General features: G+C 68.5%; 1 protein-coding gene across 1 annotated transcript; it reads left to right on the top strand.

The window, feature by feature from the left end:
* Positions 1-4,075: 4,075 nt before the first annotated feature.
* On the top strand, positions 4,076-13,587 carry LOC311202337 (ephrin-A3-like; the record flags this gene model as incomplete). The annotated part of the gene is made up of 5 exons (XM_084276929.1): positions 4,076-4,197; positions 12,115-12,404; positions 13,000-13,065; positions 13,252-13,329; positions 13,450-13,587. The coding sequence occupies 5 exons, from the start codon at positions 4,076-4,078 to the stop codon at positions 13,569-13,571; spliced, it is 678 nt and encodes a 225-aa protein (XP_084133055.1). The 3' UTR covers positions 13,572-13,587.
* Positions 13,588-14,497: the final 910 nt, after the last annotated feature.

Below are 14,497 nucleotides of genomic sequence, written 5' to 3'. Positions count from 1 at the left end.
CCAGAGCATCCTGGCCACAGCTGTGCCAGTCCAGGACTGGTGGGACTGGGGGTGCCACTGGCAGGTGATGTTGGGGTGATCTTGATGCTGGGAGGGAGAGGAGAGGAGAGGGAGAGGAGGAGCCCTCTGAGTCACCCAGCGCCGGCTGCTGACTCAGGCGCTTCGTGCCGGGTACCCCCACCGCGTGGGCAGCCGGGGCCTCGGGGGGCTGCGGCGCAGGGAGGAGCCGGGACCCTGGCACCCCAATCCAGCACCCCAACCCGGCACCAGCAGCATCCTCCAGTCCCATTCCCACGGGGATCACCCACCAGCAGCACCAGTGGCCCCTCAGCCGTGGGAGCGCCGCCGGGCCGGGCGCCTCGGGGATGCCCGTGGGGATCTGGCAGGGCCGGAGCCGGCTTTCCGGAGAGCAGGCGCCTGGCTGCCAGGGCAGGGACCCCACAGCTTCCTCCACGCCGGGCAGTGCCAGCTCCCAGCAGCTCCCAGCGGCTCCCAGCAGCTCCCAGCGGCTCCCAGCAGCACCCAGCAGCTCCCAGCAGCTCCCAGCGGCTCCCAGCAGCTCTGCCCGGGACAGCCCAGCTCAGCGCTGCCATCGCCACCCCGTGGGGTGGTGATTAATTAACCTTCCCCTGCGAGCCCACGGAGCTCCCCGGCAATTAACTCCAGCCACTGAGGTGCTAATTAATGAATCACATCCCCCCCCCGCCCCTCTGTGCCTGTTGGCGTCGTGGGGGTCACCCCATCACTGCCCCTCGCCCCCCGCACTGGGGGGATGCTGTGCCAGGGAGGTGGGTTGGGGGTGCTGGTACCTTCACCCCCTCCCCGTGTCACATCCCCACCCCGGGGGGCACTGCCCAGCCTTGGGAGGTCCCATGGGATCATTCCAAGGCTGGAGGGGTGGGGTGGGGTGTGGGTCAGCACTGGGCGCACTGGCCAAGGTGTCCCCAGGGTGTCCCCACAGGGCAGCACGAGGCCCCCGTTCCAAAGTTAATCCAATTAAAAGCCCTGAGCCCTCGTGGGGCTGCACGGGGGGTCCTGGGGGGTCGGGCTGTAGGATGGAGCTGTGGGGACCCCCGGGGGGGGGTCACTTGGCTCCAGGCCAGTTCCCATCCCCACACCCCAGGCGCCGTGTCCCTGCGGTCCCAAAGCCGCCCGCGCTACACGCCCTTAGCGTGTTCTTAGCATGTTCTTAGCGTGTTCTTAGCGTGTTCTTAGCATGTTCTTAGCGTGTTCTCAGCGTGTCCAGCTGGACACCTGCCAGCACCCAGCTCCTGCCAGCGGCTCGGGGAGCCCTGAGCGCGGCTCGGGCCGGGAGCCGGGGAGGTGTGGAGGGGAATGTTTCACGCCTGCGTTCGCCCAGCCCTTCCCCTCCCCGCTGCCGCCTCCTCCCCCCCCAACCCCTCCCCCCCGCGCTCTCGCCATGTTTATTTATTTAATGAATTATTTATCGGCTCCCCCCCTCCTCCCGGCTCGGCTGGGCGCTGCCTCGACGCTGCACCCCCCACTCCCCCCCACCCCTCCCCACCGGCTCTGCCCTCCTCCCAGCCGGTGATTTATCGAGTGTCGGCTCCGCTCTGCGGTTGCGACACAGGAAGCGGCGGTTAAATATTAACCAGGGTCCCTTGGCATCCCCAGCTGCTGATGGGACCCCCCCAGCTGCTGATGGGACCCCCCCCTCCAGCCTCCTCAGGCTCCCCCTACTCGGCGTCACGGGTGGAGTGAGGAGGATGGGGGGCTTTGCCCTGCACCCCCCTGTTTTGAAGCCGAAACCTGCTGGGATCTTGGTGCTGGGGGAGGAGATGGGGTGGGGGAGTGATTGGGGGGGGGGGGGGGCACCGAATCACAGGGTGGGGTGGGGGTCAGGGCTGGATACCTGGAGCTGCTTCATCAGAGAGCTCCAGGCTTCATCCCATGTGGTCCCAAGGGCGAGGTGCCCGGCTGGCAGCACCCACAGCCACCCCCAAAACCCAGGCGGGCGCCCGAGGCTGCGCCCCATCCCCAGACCCGGGGCGGGGGGATGCCCGGTGGGTGCCAGCGCCCGCAGGTGGGTGCTCACCGTGATGCTCAGGGCACGTTGGGCCTCCCAGCTCCCTCCATCCCCGTGGGAGCGCTGGGTGCATCCCAGCACAGCCCTGGGTGTCGCGGCACCCGGCACGGGGTGACCCCTCCCCGCCATGGGGAGCTGGGGGTGCTGGCGGCGTGTGCGTTGCCGTGAGCTGGGGGGCGGGGTGGGGAGGGGAGGGGAGGGGGGTTTCCATGTGGAGGTGTGTGTGTTGCCATGGGTTCTCCGAGCCAAGGCGTTTCCATGGAGGCAGCGAGATGCTGCCGGAGCCCTTCCAGAGGTGCACGGCCCCCCCCAGGGATGCCCAAGCACCGGGGTGCACAGCAAGGGACCTGCTGCTGCCACCTTGGCACCTGCAGCCCCTCCTGCCCGTGACCCACCCAGCATCCCCCCCACCCCCTCCCCAACCTTCCCCCCCCCTCCCCTCCCCAGCCAAAGCCCTTTTCCACGTGTTGTGTTTTCTTCACTTCACTTCTCTGGATGAATAATTAATTAATTGAGGCTTTTTTTGGTCCTCCGGGCCCTTCTGCCAGCCCCCTCCCCCCTTCCCAGCAGGGCTCTGGCAGGGGCTCACACACACATCACCCCCACCCAGACCCCCCCTAAATACCACCAGCGTGGCAGGGGGGTGCGGTGCCCTGACTGTGCTGGGGTGCTGAGTGGGACTGGGGAATGATGGGGGGGCAAGGCCCTGACCACCACCCCCCTCACCCCCTCTCCATGGGCTGGGGCAGCACCCGCTGAGGGGTGTTCCAAGGGGAGAGCAGCTCCAGGCTCCCCATTTTTGGGGGAACCCCCATATCCCTGGCATGGGGATGCTTGGCCACAGCCACGCTCGTGGCTCTGGGTGGGAGTAATCCAGGGATGGCTCAGCCAGCCCAGCCCCGGTCCCAGTAACCTCCCAGTCCCAGTAACCTCCCAGTCCCATTGACACCTCCGCAGGGCTCCCAAATCTCTGGATCTTGCCAGATCTCAGGCAGCTGGAGCAAAGGACCGTCATGCCCGGTGCTGGCAGCGTACTGGTGCCGTGGTGGGAGCTGCTGGTGAGCTGCGTGTGCCCGCTGCCAGCGTGCTCGTGTGTGCACACGTGTGCCGGGCGTGGGGCCCCTGGCAGTTGCTAAGGGATCTCACCAAAGATGGGTGGCTGGTGCTGGCACCCAGGTCCGTCCCTCCTGGCACAGACGGTGGGAAACGGGCGCTTGGGGAGCACCCATGTGGCTGGTGCTGGTTCTGTGGGTGCCTCTGCCCCACAGATCCATGGGGGGGGAATGAAGATGGGGTGTGGGATACTGAGGGGACCCATGGGTGGGTGCTCAGCCACGTGCAGGAGGGTGAGAGAGCCTGGCAGTGCCGTACCTGGGCTGCCGTGGCACGGTGGCCACGGTGCTGGGGGTGAGGGGTTGGGTGCCCACCCTTCCCACCTCCTTCTGTGTCCATGGGGCAGCTGGACCCCTCCACCGAGACGTGTGACCCCCACGGTGCTGGCAGCAGCTCCTTGAGAACCCCCCACCCACAGGTCCCACCCAGGGAGACCCCCATGTCAGGGGGACATCCCCTGTCAGGGTGCCCCCACCCGCAGGGGTCCTGCTGAGACCCCCAATCCCTAAGGCACCCCATCCCAACGGGACCCCATCCCGTTGCCCCCCACCCGCAGGGGTCCCGGTGAGCCCTTTCCCGGTGGCACCCCATCCCAACGGGACCTGGTCCCGGTGCCCCCCACCCGCGGTGGGGTCCCGGTGAGACCCCCCCCCAAGCCTGGTGCAGCCGCACCCCGGTGTCCCCCACCCGCAGAGCCCCTCACCCCACTCCCGGCACATCCCGTCCCTTCTCCTCCGCCGGGTACCGGTGCCCGGTACCCACACCGGGCCGGGAGGGGCGGGAGCGCGCGGCGGCGGGGGCGCGGCGGCGGGAGCGCGCGGGGCGGAGCTGGGCGCCGGGGGCGCGGGGCGCGGGCGGCTCCGGCTCGGTTCCTCCATTCATCGGGATCGCGGCGGGTTCCGCGGCGGCGGCAGGATGGCTGCTCGGCTCCCGGCCTTGCTGCCTTTGCTCCCGTTGCTGCTGCTGTTGCCGGGCCGGGGGCTCCCGGGGGCTCTGGGCAACCGGCACGCCGTGCACTGGAACAGCTCCAACCTCCAGTGAGTGCGCGGCGGGAGCCGGGGGTGCCGCCGGCACCGGGAGCTGGCGGGGAGGGGGTGTCCCCGGTTACCGGGAGGGGTGGGGGGGGGGGGAGCGCGAAGGACGCGGCGGGGGCGCGCCGGGGACCGCGCTGAAGGATGCGCGCGGGGGGGCGGTGGGATGAGGGGTGGGATTGAGGGGGGGGGTCGCCACCGCGCCGGGACTGCGGGATCCCCCCCGGCGCCGGTGTTTGCGCGGACGGAGCTGCTGGACCCCCCCCCCTTCCCTCCCCCTCCCCGCCCGCCCCCGGTGCCGGTGCGCTGCCCCTCCCGGCCCCGCGCACCTCGCCCTGCCCGCGGAGGCGGAGAGGGAGGGGGGGAGGAAGAAGGGGGGCGGGGGGGGGGGGGGCTGTCAGCCGCCCGGCCGGCCCGACCCGACCTGCGGCGGCGGCTGCTCGGGGCCGCGTTACCGGGCGGGGCTCGGGCACCGGCGGGGTCGGGTTCGGCGCTGGCAGCGGGGGCTCGGCCGCTCCCGGTGCGGGTGCGGGCGCGTCGGTGGCACCGGGGGCCGAACCCCACCTTCCCGGCGGCGCTGACACCCGCCCCGCGGCGGGCTCCGGGGTGCAGCCCCCCCGGATAACCCCCCCCCCCATCCTACACCCCCTCCCCCGGTGCGGCGGCCCGGGCAGGGGTCCTGCTGCGGTTCCCCCGCTGCCAGACGCGCCCCCCCCGCCCCTCACCCCCCCCCCCCCCCGCCTGTCTGGGCGCGGGAGCGGTACCGGCGGCGCGACGTTGGGGACGGAGGGGGGGGCTCGCCGGGTGCCCGCCGCCCCCCCAGCCCTCGCTCCATCCCCGGGGCAGTGGCGGGGCTGGGAGTCCCTCCCCGGGGGTGTTGGGGGGGGGGTTGTGCGGGGGTGTTGCGGGCGGAGGTGTGGGAATTGCCGTCGCGCCCACGGCCGCCGGTAGCCCGGGGGGTCGGTGGTCACGGACCCGACGCACCTCCCTGACGCCCCTTACCGGGGGGCTGCTCCCTCCCCTCGCCCACCCCGGGGGTTTGAGGGGGGGCTTCCCGGCTGTGTGGGGTGCCTGGTGGCACCCACGCTTCGGGTTGGCATCGCTGCACTGGAGCAGGGTGGGCACCGCACGGGCGATGGGTATGGCTGGGGTGGGCTCCTCCTGGGGTGGATGGGGTGGGGGTCGGGGGCTACGAGTCCACAGTGGGTCCGTGGACCCCCTGCATGGGGATGGGGGTGCTGCACCCGCTGCCATCGCCCGTCTCCCCGTCCATCCCTCCCTCCATCCCTTCCCTCAGCGGCGCGAGCGCTCGAGGGGTGTGGTGAGAACGTGCGCCCTGACCAGAGCATCCCTGGGTACCCGTGGGTATCAGGGGGTCCCTTGGGCTCCCCAAACCCCGCACCCCTTTGTGCAGGGAGGGAGCATCCCCCCCCCCCGGCTGCTCCTTCCCCTCCCATTGAGCTTGTGTCGCCAGGCGGAAGCCTGGGCCCCATAAATTGTGCGTGTGTGCGACGTGCCGAGGCGCAGCACAATGGCGAGGCGCCCTGCTCGCCCCTCCGCGCTCAGACACCCCCCACACTCAACCCACACCCCCTACCCCAGCACCCCATCCCTCTGACCACCCCCCCTTCACCCCCCGCATCCTGACATTGCCAAGACCTCAGCGGGTGGGAGCCCCCCACCCTCACCAGCAGCCACCCACCTCTCTCCACCCCATCGCCGCCGCCCGCTGCCACCCAACCGATGGGACGGAGGGTGATGCTGATGATGTCCCCCCCCCATCTTTTGCAGCGCCAAACTGGGGGTGTCACAAGCCAGACCCCGCTGCGCACGCAGCTCTGGCGGGTGTCCGGCTCAGGGCACGGGCGGTGCGGTGGGGGTGGCTGCGGCAGAGCCGTGTCCCGGGGACTCTGGAGCTGGGATATTTATTGGGAGGCAGTGCGGCAGCTCGCCCGCAATTAGAGCTGCGCGGCAAAGTGTCTGGATTAGATAAATTATGGGGGGGGAATTAGGCTCCCTGGGCCTCAAGACTGCAAATCCCAGCAACCCCGCAGCAATCAGAGCCATAAACAAGCCCTGCGCGGCCCCGTGGGGCTCTCTGGGGAGGTGGGAGGGAGGGAGAGGGGGATGCTGGCGGGTTTGGCTGAGGGTTGTTCCTCGGGGACTGCGCCAGGCACCCCAGGAATTTATTGTGGAGCCCGAAACGCCACCCTGGGTATCACTGGGGCGGGAGGGTGGGGTGAAGGGGTCGCCCCGTGGAACCCACTGTGGTCCCATTGTTGCTTTGGGGAGTGGGGGGTTTATCCCTCGTGGGCACGTGGCTGGGTTGCTCTGGGCAACTGGCCACTGTGGTGGTGCCGGATCACCTGGTAGGCAGGGTCACCCATGGGCATCCCTTCAGCTGCGGGTGCAGGGTGCTGGTGGCAAGGCTGGGGAAGGGGCAAAGGTGGGGTCTGGGTGGGGTGGGGTGGCTCCTGCTCCTGCTGGGCCGGGCTGTTTGGCTGTGTCCCATGGTCTGGACTGGTGGGACCCACTGAGCCCTTGGGGTGTGGGATGAGCTTTGGCCAGTCCCTGCCCTGGGCTGCTGGGATCCGGCATGGGATGAAAGCCACGTCCCACCCAACGCTGGCATTCAGGGAGCTGCATCCCTGGGGTGCCCCATGGTGTGTGGCCAGGAGCCTTTTTGGGGTGTCCCCAGCTGCCATCCCATGTGGGATGCTGCCGGGTGTGCTGGATGCCAAGGTGGGGACAGCGTTTTGTCCCCACGCACGGGCACGTCCAGCGACACCTGATGCTGCTGCGGCCCCCAGGAGCACCCCAGGGTGGGCTGGGGGGAGCCACGCTGCACCCTCAGCTCTGCACCGGGCTGGGGGTACCCAAAGCCTCAGCACCCCCTGCGCTGGGCAAGGAGGGCGGCCGAGCAGAGTGCTGGGATGTGGGGGGTGGGGACACCAGTGCTCGGGCGAGGCGGGTGGGTCAGAGTCCCTTGTGTGCAGGAGGGGCCCCGCATCATGTGCGGCCCCCCCAGCAGTGGGACTGGGGTCTCGAGGGGTCTCACACCGAGCAGCCCCTCCCAGGGGAGTGTTATCTCTCTGCACCCTCCGAGGGGGCTTTGGGGTGCCAGGACTCCCCAGTCCTCTGTGGCTGCTGGACCCTGATGCTGGGCTGGGTGTCCCCATCCCCCCCACATCGCATCTGCTGGCACCCATGGGGCCGGGCATGGCATCCTGGGGGGCACTTGATGGGCAGTTGTGCCTATGGGGGGGGCAGTTCCCACTCACCCCCCCCCATCCTCCCATTGCCCCGTGCTGGAGGTGGGAAAAGTGGGGGTAATCCGTCTGTGGCATCCCTGGGTGGGCTGGGGGTACCCCAGCAGCCCCCACCCCATGGTTGTGCCCACCCTGAGCAGCCCCCCCAGCCACCCATGGGTGCCAGCCGCGTCACCGGCGGGAGCTGCTGCCTGCGGGCAGAGGGTGCCGTGCCCGGTGAGTCACGGCGCCGGGCGGCACCGAGACCCAGCAGCGCTGCTGGGGCCTGCGGGGTTCCCATGGGAGACAGGGGGGAGGGAAGGAGGAGGAGGAGGAGGAGGAGGGGGGGGGGGCACAGCATCGGGGTGCAACGGTGCCGGGGCCACCCGCTCCTGCCCAGGCCGGTAATTGAGTCACTGGTTGCAGATTGATGGTTTAATTAAAACCCAATTAGAAACCTCATTGATCTCGTTAGCAAAGCGGGAAGGTACCGGGCTTTAGGGGGGATTAAAGGGATTGGGTGCCCATAGAGAGGGCTGGGGGGCGTGGGGGGGGGTCCCTGGGTGCCCAGGCAGGGCTGTACCCATCACCCCAGGGTGACCCTCACCCCGTCTCTTCACATCCCTGGGGAGTGACCCTCAGTGTCCCTCGGGATCCCAAATCCCGGGACCGGGAAGGTGGCCCTGGAAGTGCCTCTTGCACCACGCTGGGCGAGCCGGGGGGCTGTGGGGGGGGGGCTGTGGGAAGATGGAGGGTGCTGGGGGTGTCGTGCCGTAGCGCCGTGTCACCCGTGCGCGTGGGCTGCGTCGCAGGCGCTGTCTGCCGAGCCAGCGCGTCTGGGCGCCGGGACTGCGCAGCGCTGCCTGCGTGGGGGGGGGAAACAAGGGGGGGATGATGGGGGCTGAGCCACCCGCCTTGTGGCTGAGGGCTGGGTGCTGGTGGGTGGTCTGTCCGTCCCCTCTTGCCTGTCAGGGTGGGTGACCCGTGGTGATGGGTGCGCCGCCGGTTCTCGCCGTCGTGGGGGTGGCTGGGAGGGGACCCCGAAATCAGCAGCACTGTTTTGTTCCCTGGATGGTTGATGGGTCCTGGGTGCACTGAAAGGGCGAGACTGGGGTGAAGGGGGTGTGGGTGGGGGGGGGTCTGTCCTGGCTCGTGGAGCCAGGGGGACGACGACCCCACGGTGTCCCAGTCCTCACCGCTGGCACGGCCAACGGGGGATGCTGAGCCCAGCGTGGACCCTGCTGCCCTTCCCCGTGCCCTCCGTGGGTGTGAACCCCCATAAAGCGGGGTGGGGGTCTGGCTGGGTGGGGGGGTCTAGCTGGGGGGTCTGGCTGGGTGGGGGGTTCTAGCTGGGGGGCCAGGCTGTCTGGGGGGGCTTCTAGCTGGGGGGATGTGGGGGTGTCTGGCTGGGGGATCTGGCTGGGTGTGGGTAGGGGTCTGGCTGGGGGTTGTGTGTCAGGCTGGAGGGTCTGGCTGGGGGGTGTGTGTCAGGCTGGGGGTTGTGTGTCAGGCTGGGGGTCTGGCTGGGTGGGTAGGGGTCTGGCTGGGGGTTGTGTGTCAGGCTGGGGGTCTGGCTGGGTGGGTAGGGGTCTGGCTGGGGGGTGTGTGTCAGGCTGGGGGGGGTCTGGCTGGGGGGTGTGTGTCAGGCTGGGGGGGGTCTGGCTGGGGAGGGGTCTCCCCGTGCCGCCGGGGCCGGGTGCTGCAGTGCACCAGGCGCTCCCCGGCAGCGCGTGAGCGAGCGTGCGGCGCTCAGCCCAGATTTATGGCAGCAGATGGGAGCCGAGCGGCCGCCCAGCGCCAAACCAGCGGCTGTGGCTGTGCCAGGTAACCGGGGTCCCACCGCCACTGGCGGGGGGGGGTCTCCGAGCCCAGGCGCTGCCCGGGGTGGCTCTACCAGGGGACATCCATCTTCCCCAGCGCTGCCAGGCTGCTGGAAGGTGCCGCTCTCTGCTCTACAAACGCAGTCGTGCAGAAGCGATGCTGCCCGTTCTGTTCCCTTGCTTAACCCTTCGGGCACCGCCGGACACACCGCGCCTGCCCCAGCCCGGCAGAGTCCACCCTGATCCCGGCTGCGTCTCCTCGAGGTTTGGATAGAGGTGGCGGCTGGAAGGGACCAAGCAGCTTGTGCACGCTCTGGGGTGGGTGTCACCCACTGGTGTCACCCACTCTGGGGGTCTGCTTGTGTCCTTCTACCCAAAAACAAGGCCCGTGGGCTCTCTGCCCGCTGCTGGGACGTGGCCGAGCGTGCGGCGCTGCCGGGGGATGCCGTGGGCAGAGCTCTGGTGCCGGCATCGGTGCTGCTGGGATTCGGGGGGATCCAGCTGCCCGTGGGACTGGTGGTCACAGCAGGAGCTGGGCACGGCAGGGACACGGTGCTGTAGCCAAACCTGCTGCTGGAAGGTCCTGGCTGTGTCCCCAGCCACAGCAGCCGGTGACGATGCTCCGAAGCCCAGCAGGTCCCAGCACGCAGCAGCAGCCGGTGACATCCATGGGGATCACCCCCACGAGGGACAGGGCTGCCAGCTGCACCCCTGAACCCCGCCATTGCCCAGGGGGGGATGCACTGTGCTCGTTAGCCAGGCTGTTTATCAAGAGCTGCGCTAAATGAGCCCCAGCGTGGGGTCCTGGGGGAGGGAAAAGGGGGGGTTATGTGGTGGGTGCCACAGGGGAACGGGGATGTTACATCTTCCCGGCATCCCAGGCCGGGGTTCCCCCGGCACCACGCCAGATGCTGCTGGTTGCCATGCAGAAACTGGGGGGGGGGGGAAACTTGCTTTCCTCAGGTCCCTTGTGCCCCTCAGCACGGCCACAGCCCCTCTGTGGGGAGCGCTGGGTGCTGGTGTGGGGCAGCCAGCTTGGGGCACGCTGGCGTCCCGGCCCCGCGTCCCAGCACGGAGTTAATTGCAATTCTCTCCTTGGGGCCATTTCTTTAATAACAAGGCTTGGTTTGGGGTGGTTTTTCCATCCCCCCCTCTCCCCCCCTTCTCCCTCCTTTCCTCCCTTCCCACCACATGAAAGGGGGAAGATGAAAGGTCCTGGAGCGAGGGTGGCTGCCTCAGCACCTGGGCCTGGGCATAGCGGCTGCGTGGGGAGGGAGGTGCCGCGTGGGGCTGCGCTCCCTGCCCCACGGGTGACAAGGTTGGCCAGCGGCACCCCCACACCCCACCACCACCCACCACCCACCACCACCACGGCCCTCCCAGCCAGGAGACGGCAGCCCCTGTGCCGGCAAATGCCGGGTGCCCATGGGGTTCTCTCTCCAGTGCCAGGGTGCCGCGGGCGTTGGAAGGGTGCCGGGGTTCTCCCAAGGGTGTCGGGGGGGGGTGTCTGCACGGGGTGGGGTGTCTGCACGGGGTGGGGTGTCTGCACGTGCAGCCCTGCCCAACCCTGCCAAGGGGACCTGGTTCTGCTGCAGGCAGGGTCTTGGGGAAGGGGAGGGGGGTTGATGGGACCCCCGCATAGGGAAGGACCCCCCTGAGTGTTGGGTTGGGGTCCCACAGACCCAGTTCCTTGCCGAGCCGGAGCGATGCGCTGCGGGATGACCCTGGGATAACCATACCCGTGATGCCACCGCCCGCATCCCCGGGGCGAGGGACCCCCAGACACAGCGGGGCTGGGGGTGGCGGGGGGGATAAGGCGCCAGCACGGGGTGGGGGGGCATCGGCGCTGCCAGGCGAGGTCCGGCCGCGGTTCGGAGCTGCCGGGGCCGCGCGGCGCCGCCTCCTAATTAATTGGCAGGAGCAGAGGGTCAGCGCGCGGCGGGGATTACAGCGGCCGGGATTTCCACCGGGCGCGGATTAGGAGCCGGCAGAGCCTCTCCTGAGTGGATCTGAGGGGATTGCTGCTCCTAATCAATGTAAATGAGGCTCCCCCAGGGCCGCCCTTTACGGCATTAAGGAACTAACGGGATTAGCGGAGCGGGGGGGGGTGGAAATCCTCTCTCGGAGCCGGCGGCGCGTGGCTGGGATGGAGCTGCGGTGGGTCGGCGTGAGGCTGCTGGAGGGGGGGTACGCTGGGGCTGTGGGGGGCTGCGTCCTGCATCCGTCCGTCCATCCCCTCCTTGAGCTGGGGCTGTGTGGGGAGGGGCGGGGGGCTGCGTCCTGCAGGACCCCAGTGCTCCGTTGTTGAGTCCGTCCGTCTGTCCATCCATCCCCTCCTTGAGCCGGGGCTGCAGCAGCACCGTGTCACAGCCCACCCGTGCGTGTGGCTTGCCACCTGTGGTGTCCATCCGGAACACCATCCCTCCTGCCCCAGGCCAGCCTGCAATCCCCCCCCCAATCCCACCCTGAGATGGTGATGCCACGCTGTGGGTCAGAGCTGGCGCTGGGGTGCCGGTGTGTCCAGGACAGTGATGCCGTACCCCGGGTCCAGGCTTGTGCTGGTGTGGCTGGGACGGTGATGCCACGCTCTGGGTCCAAGCTTGCACCAGGGTGCTGGTGTATTTGGCATGGTGATGCCATACTGTGGCTTCAAGCTGGTGCTGGGGTGCCAGCATGTTGGGGACTCCACACAGAGGTTGAGCAGGGGGTGTACCCCCCCCACCCCCCACCCAGAATCCTTGCTCTGCTCCGTGCCCCTTCTCCACCCTCCGTATCCCTTGCAAGGAGGGGGATGGCGTTTGGCAAGCCAGCAGCGGTACCCCTGACCCCCTGTCCCCCTCCTCTCTGCCTTCCAGCCTGCGGCGGGAGGGCTACACGGTGCAGGTGAACGTCAACGACTACCTGGACATCTACTGCCCGCACTACAACGCCTCGGTGCCCGAGCACCGGCTGGAGCAGTACGTGCTCTACATGGTGAACGCAGAGGGGTACCGGACCTGCAACACCAGCCAGGGCTTCAAGCGCTGGGAGTGCAACCGGCCCCACGCCCCCCACAGCCCCATCAAGTTCTCGGAGAAGTTCCAGCGCTACAGCGCCTTCTCGCTGGGCTACGAGTTCCGCGCGGGGCAGGAGTACTACTACATCTGTACGTGGGGTGCTGGGGACCCCCCTCTCCCAATGACCCCCCCTCCCCGTCCCCCCGTCCTGTCCCATCTCCTCCATCCCCAGCTGGCTCCTTTCCCCACGTCCCTCCCTGGTTTGTCGTCCCCTCCCAACTGCTGCCCCACGCCACCCAGTTGTGCCCTGCTGCACCCCCCACTCTGCTGGGCACCCCACACTTGTCACCCCCAAAGGTGGTCCCGCTGCCTCCTGCATCACCCCTTTTGCTGGGTGGCTGCAGGGCCCCCCCACTCCCTCCCCCCCCACCTTCTCCTGGGGACCCTGAGCTGTGTGGGGTCAAACTGGGGGGTCGTGGGCAGGGCTGGGGGCGTGATGTGGGGAGCAGGGTGGGGATGTGGGGTGCTGGTGCAGGATGGGGTTCAGGGTGGTAGGGGGTGCAGACGGAAGGTTGGGATGCCAATGCAGGACCAGGGATGCGGGGTGCTGGTGCAGCTTCAGGGTGCAGGGTGGGGGTTGCTGCAGCATCCCCACCCCACCCCCCAACCTGGAGCACACCCCAGCCCCCCAGGGCAGGGGTCCCCCTGCTGCAGATCCCCCCCAAGCCCGCTCTTGCCTTGCAGCCACGCCGATGCACAACCACCGCCGGGCCTGTCTGAAGATGAAGGTGTTTGTGTGCTGCGCCTCCAGTAGGTACCCCCAGCCCTCCTGGGGGGCTGTGGGTGAGCTGGGGCCGGGGGGGGGGTGTGTGGGTGAGGGGGTGGCATGGCTTGATGGCGGGACCCCCATCCCTTCCTTGAAGGGGTGGCAGAGGGAGGTCGGGGTGTAAGGCGTCCAGGGAGCAGGACCCCCCAGCCCCTCTCTCCGTCTCACAGCGTCGCACTCCGGGGAGAAGCTGGCGCCCACCCTGCCCCAGTTCACCCTGCGGCCCGAGGTGAAGATCGAGGACCTGGGTGAGTGTGTCCGTCCGTCCGTCCCCCAGCTCCCCGTGTCCATCCCAGCCACAGGGGTGGGGGTTTAGGGGCCGCCCCAGGCCCACCCTTCACCCTCCTCACTCCTCCTCCTCCCCGCAGACAACTTCAACCCCGAGATGCCCAAGCTGGAGAAGAGCATCAGCGGCACCAGTCCCAAGCGGGAACACTTGCCCCTGGCTGTGGCTGCCGCGCTCTTCCTCATGACACTGCTGGCCTCCTAGCTCCCGGCGCCGGCGGGGGCCCGGCGAAGCCGCGCTGGGACCCCCACCAAACCTCCTGCCCCTCGTCAGACCCACCAGCGAGGAACCACCGCGGGACCAGACCAACCCCCTCCGCACCTCCGCACCCCCCACCCTTTGGGAGAGCCGCCCCGCGGGGCTGGGTAGGGGGTCTCCACGGCACCTCCCGATCCCAGCTGGCGCCTCTTCGGTCCGGCGGCTGCGAGGACACGCGGTTGGGGTGCTGTCCCACCCACCACCCCGCAGCGCCGCGGCCCCTCTGCGGAGTCCAGCCTCAAGCTCACCCGCTGCCCCATATTTAGGGGGTGTAAGGGGGGCAGCTCCAGGTAGGGGAGTCCAGTGAGGGCAGGGCCCCCCCCCTTTTCCCGGGGCTGGGCAGCCTGTACATACCTATATAGAGATCTATACATACTGTACAGAGAGCGACTATAGAGATATATCTATACTGTACCATAGGCAGCGGGGTGCCGGCCCCTGGGCTGGCTTGTACATACCCGAACGTGTTGGATTCTCCTCGTCTTCCGTGAAGACCCGACCTATGCAAACGCACAGACACTTTTTGGGGGTAAAAAAAAAGAACAAAGAAGAAAACACGAGAAAACACAAAAAAAAACCCAACCCAGACTCAAATCTCAACCTTTTTTTCAAGTGCTTTGGCCGGTGATTTTCATATTCTGCTCTTAGTCTATAAAAAACTATTAATAAAAGGATTAAAAAAACACCCCAAAATGATAGAAAAATTGACCCTGTTGCGGAGGGGGTCACGGTGACCCTGGTCAGCCCCAGTGTGTGGTGCTGGGGAGGGCTCTGGAAGGCAGCATTGGTGCTGATCTCTGCTGTGCTGCCTGTGTGTGTCAGGCTTTGGCACCCCAGGAGGATGTGGGGTGCTCCCCGACGTCTCTGCGCTA

Source organism: Gallinula chloropus (assembly GCF_964237585.1).
Source record: "Gallinula chloropus genome assembly, chromosome: 29".
Taxonomy (NCBI): Eukaryota; Metazoa; Chordata; class Aves; order Gruiformes; family Rallidae; genus Gallinula; species Gallinula chloropus.
Note: the sequence above shows the minus strand (reverse complement) of the source record. Positions and strands in the feature narration are given on the sequence as shown.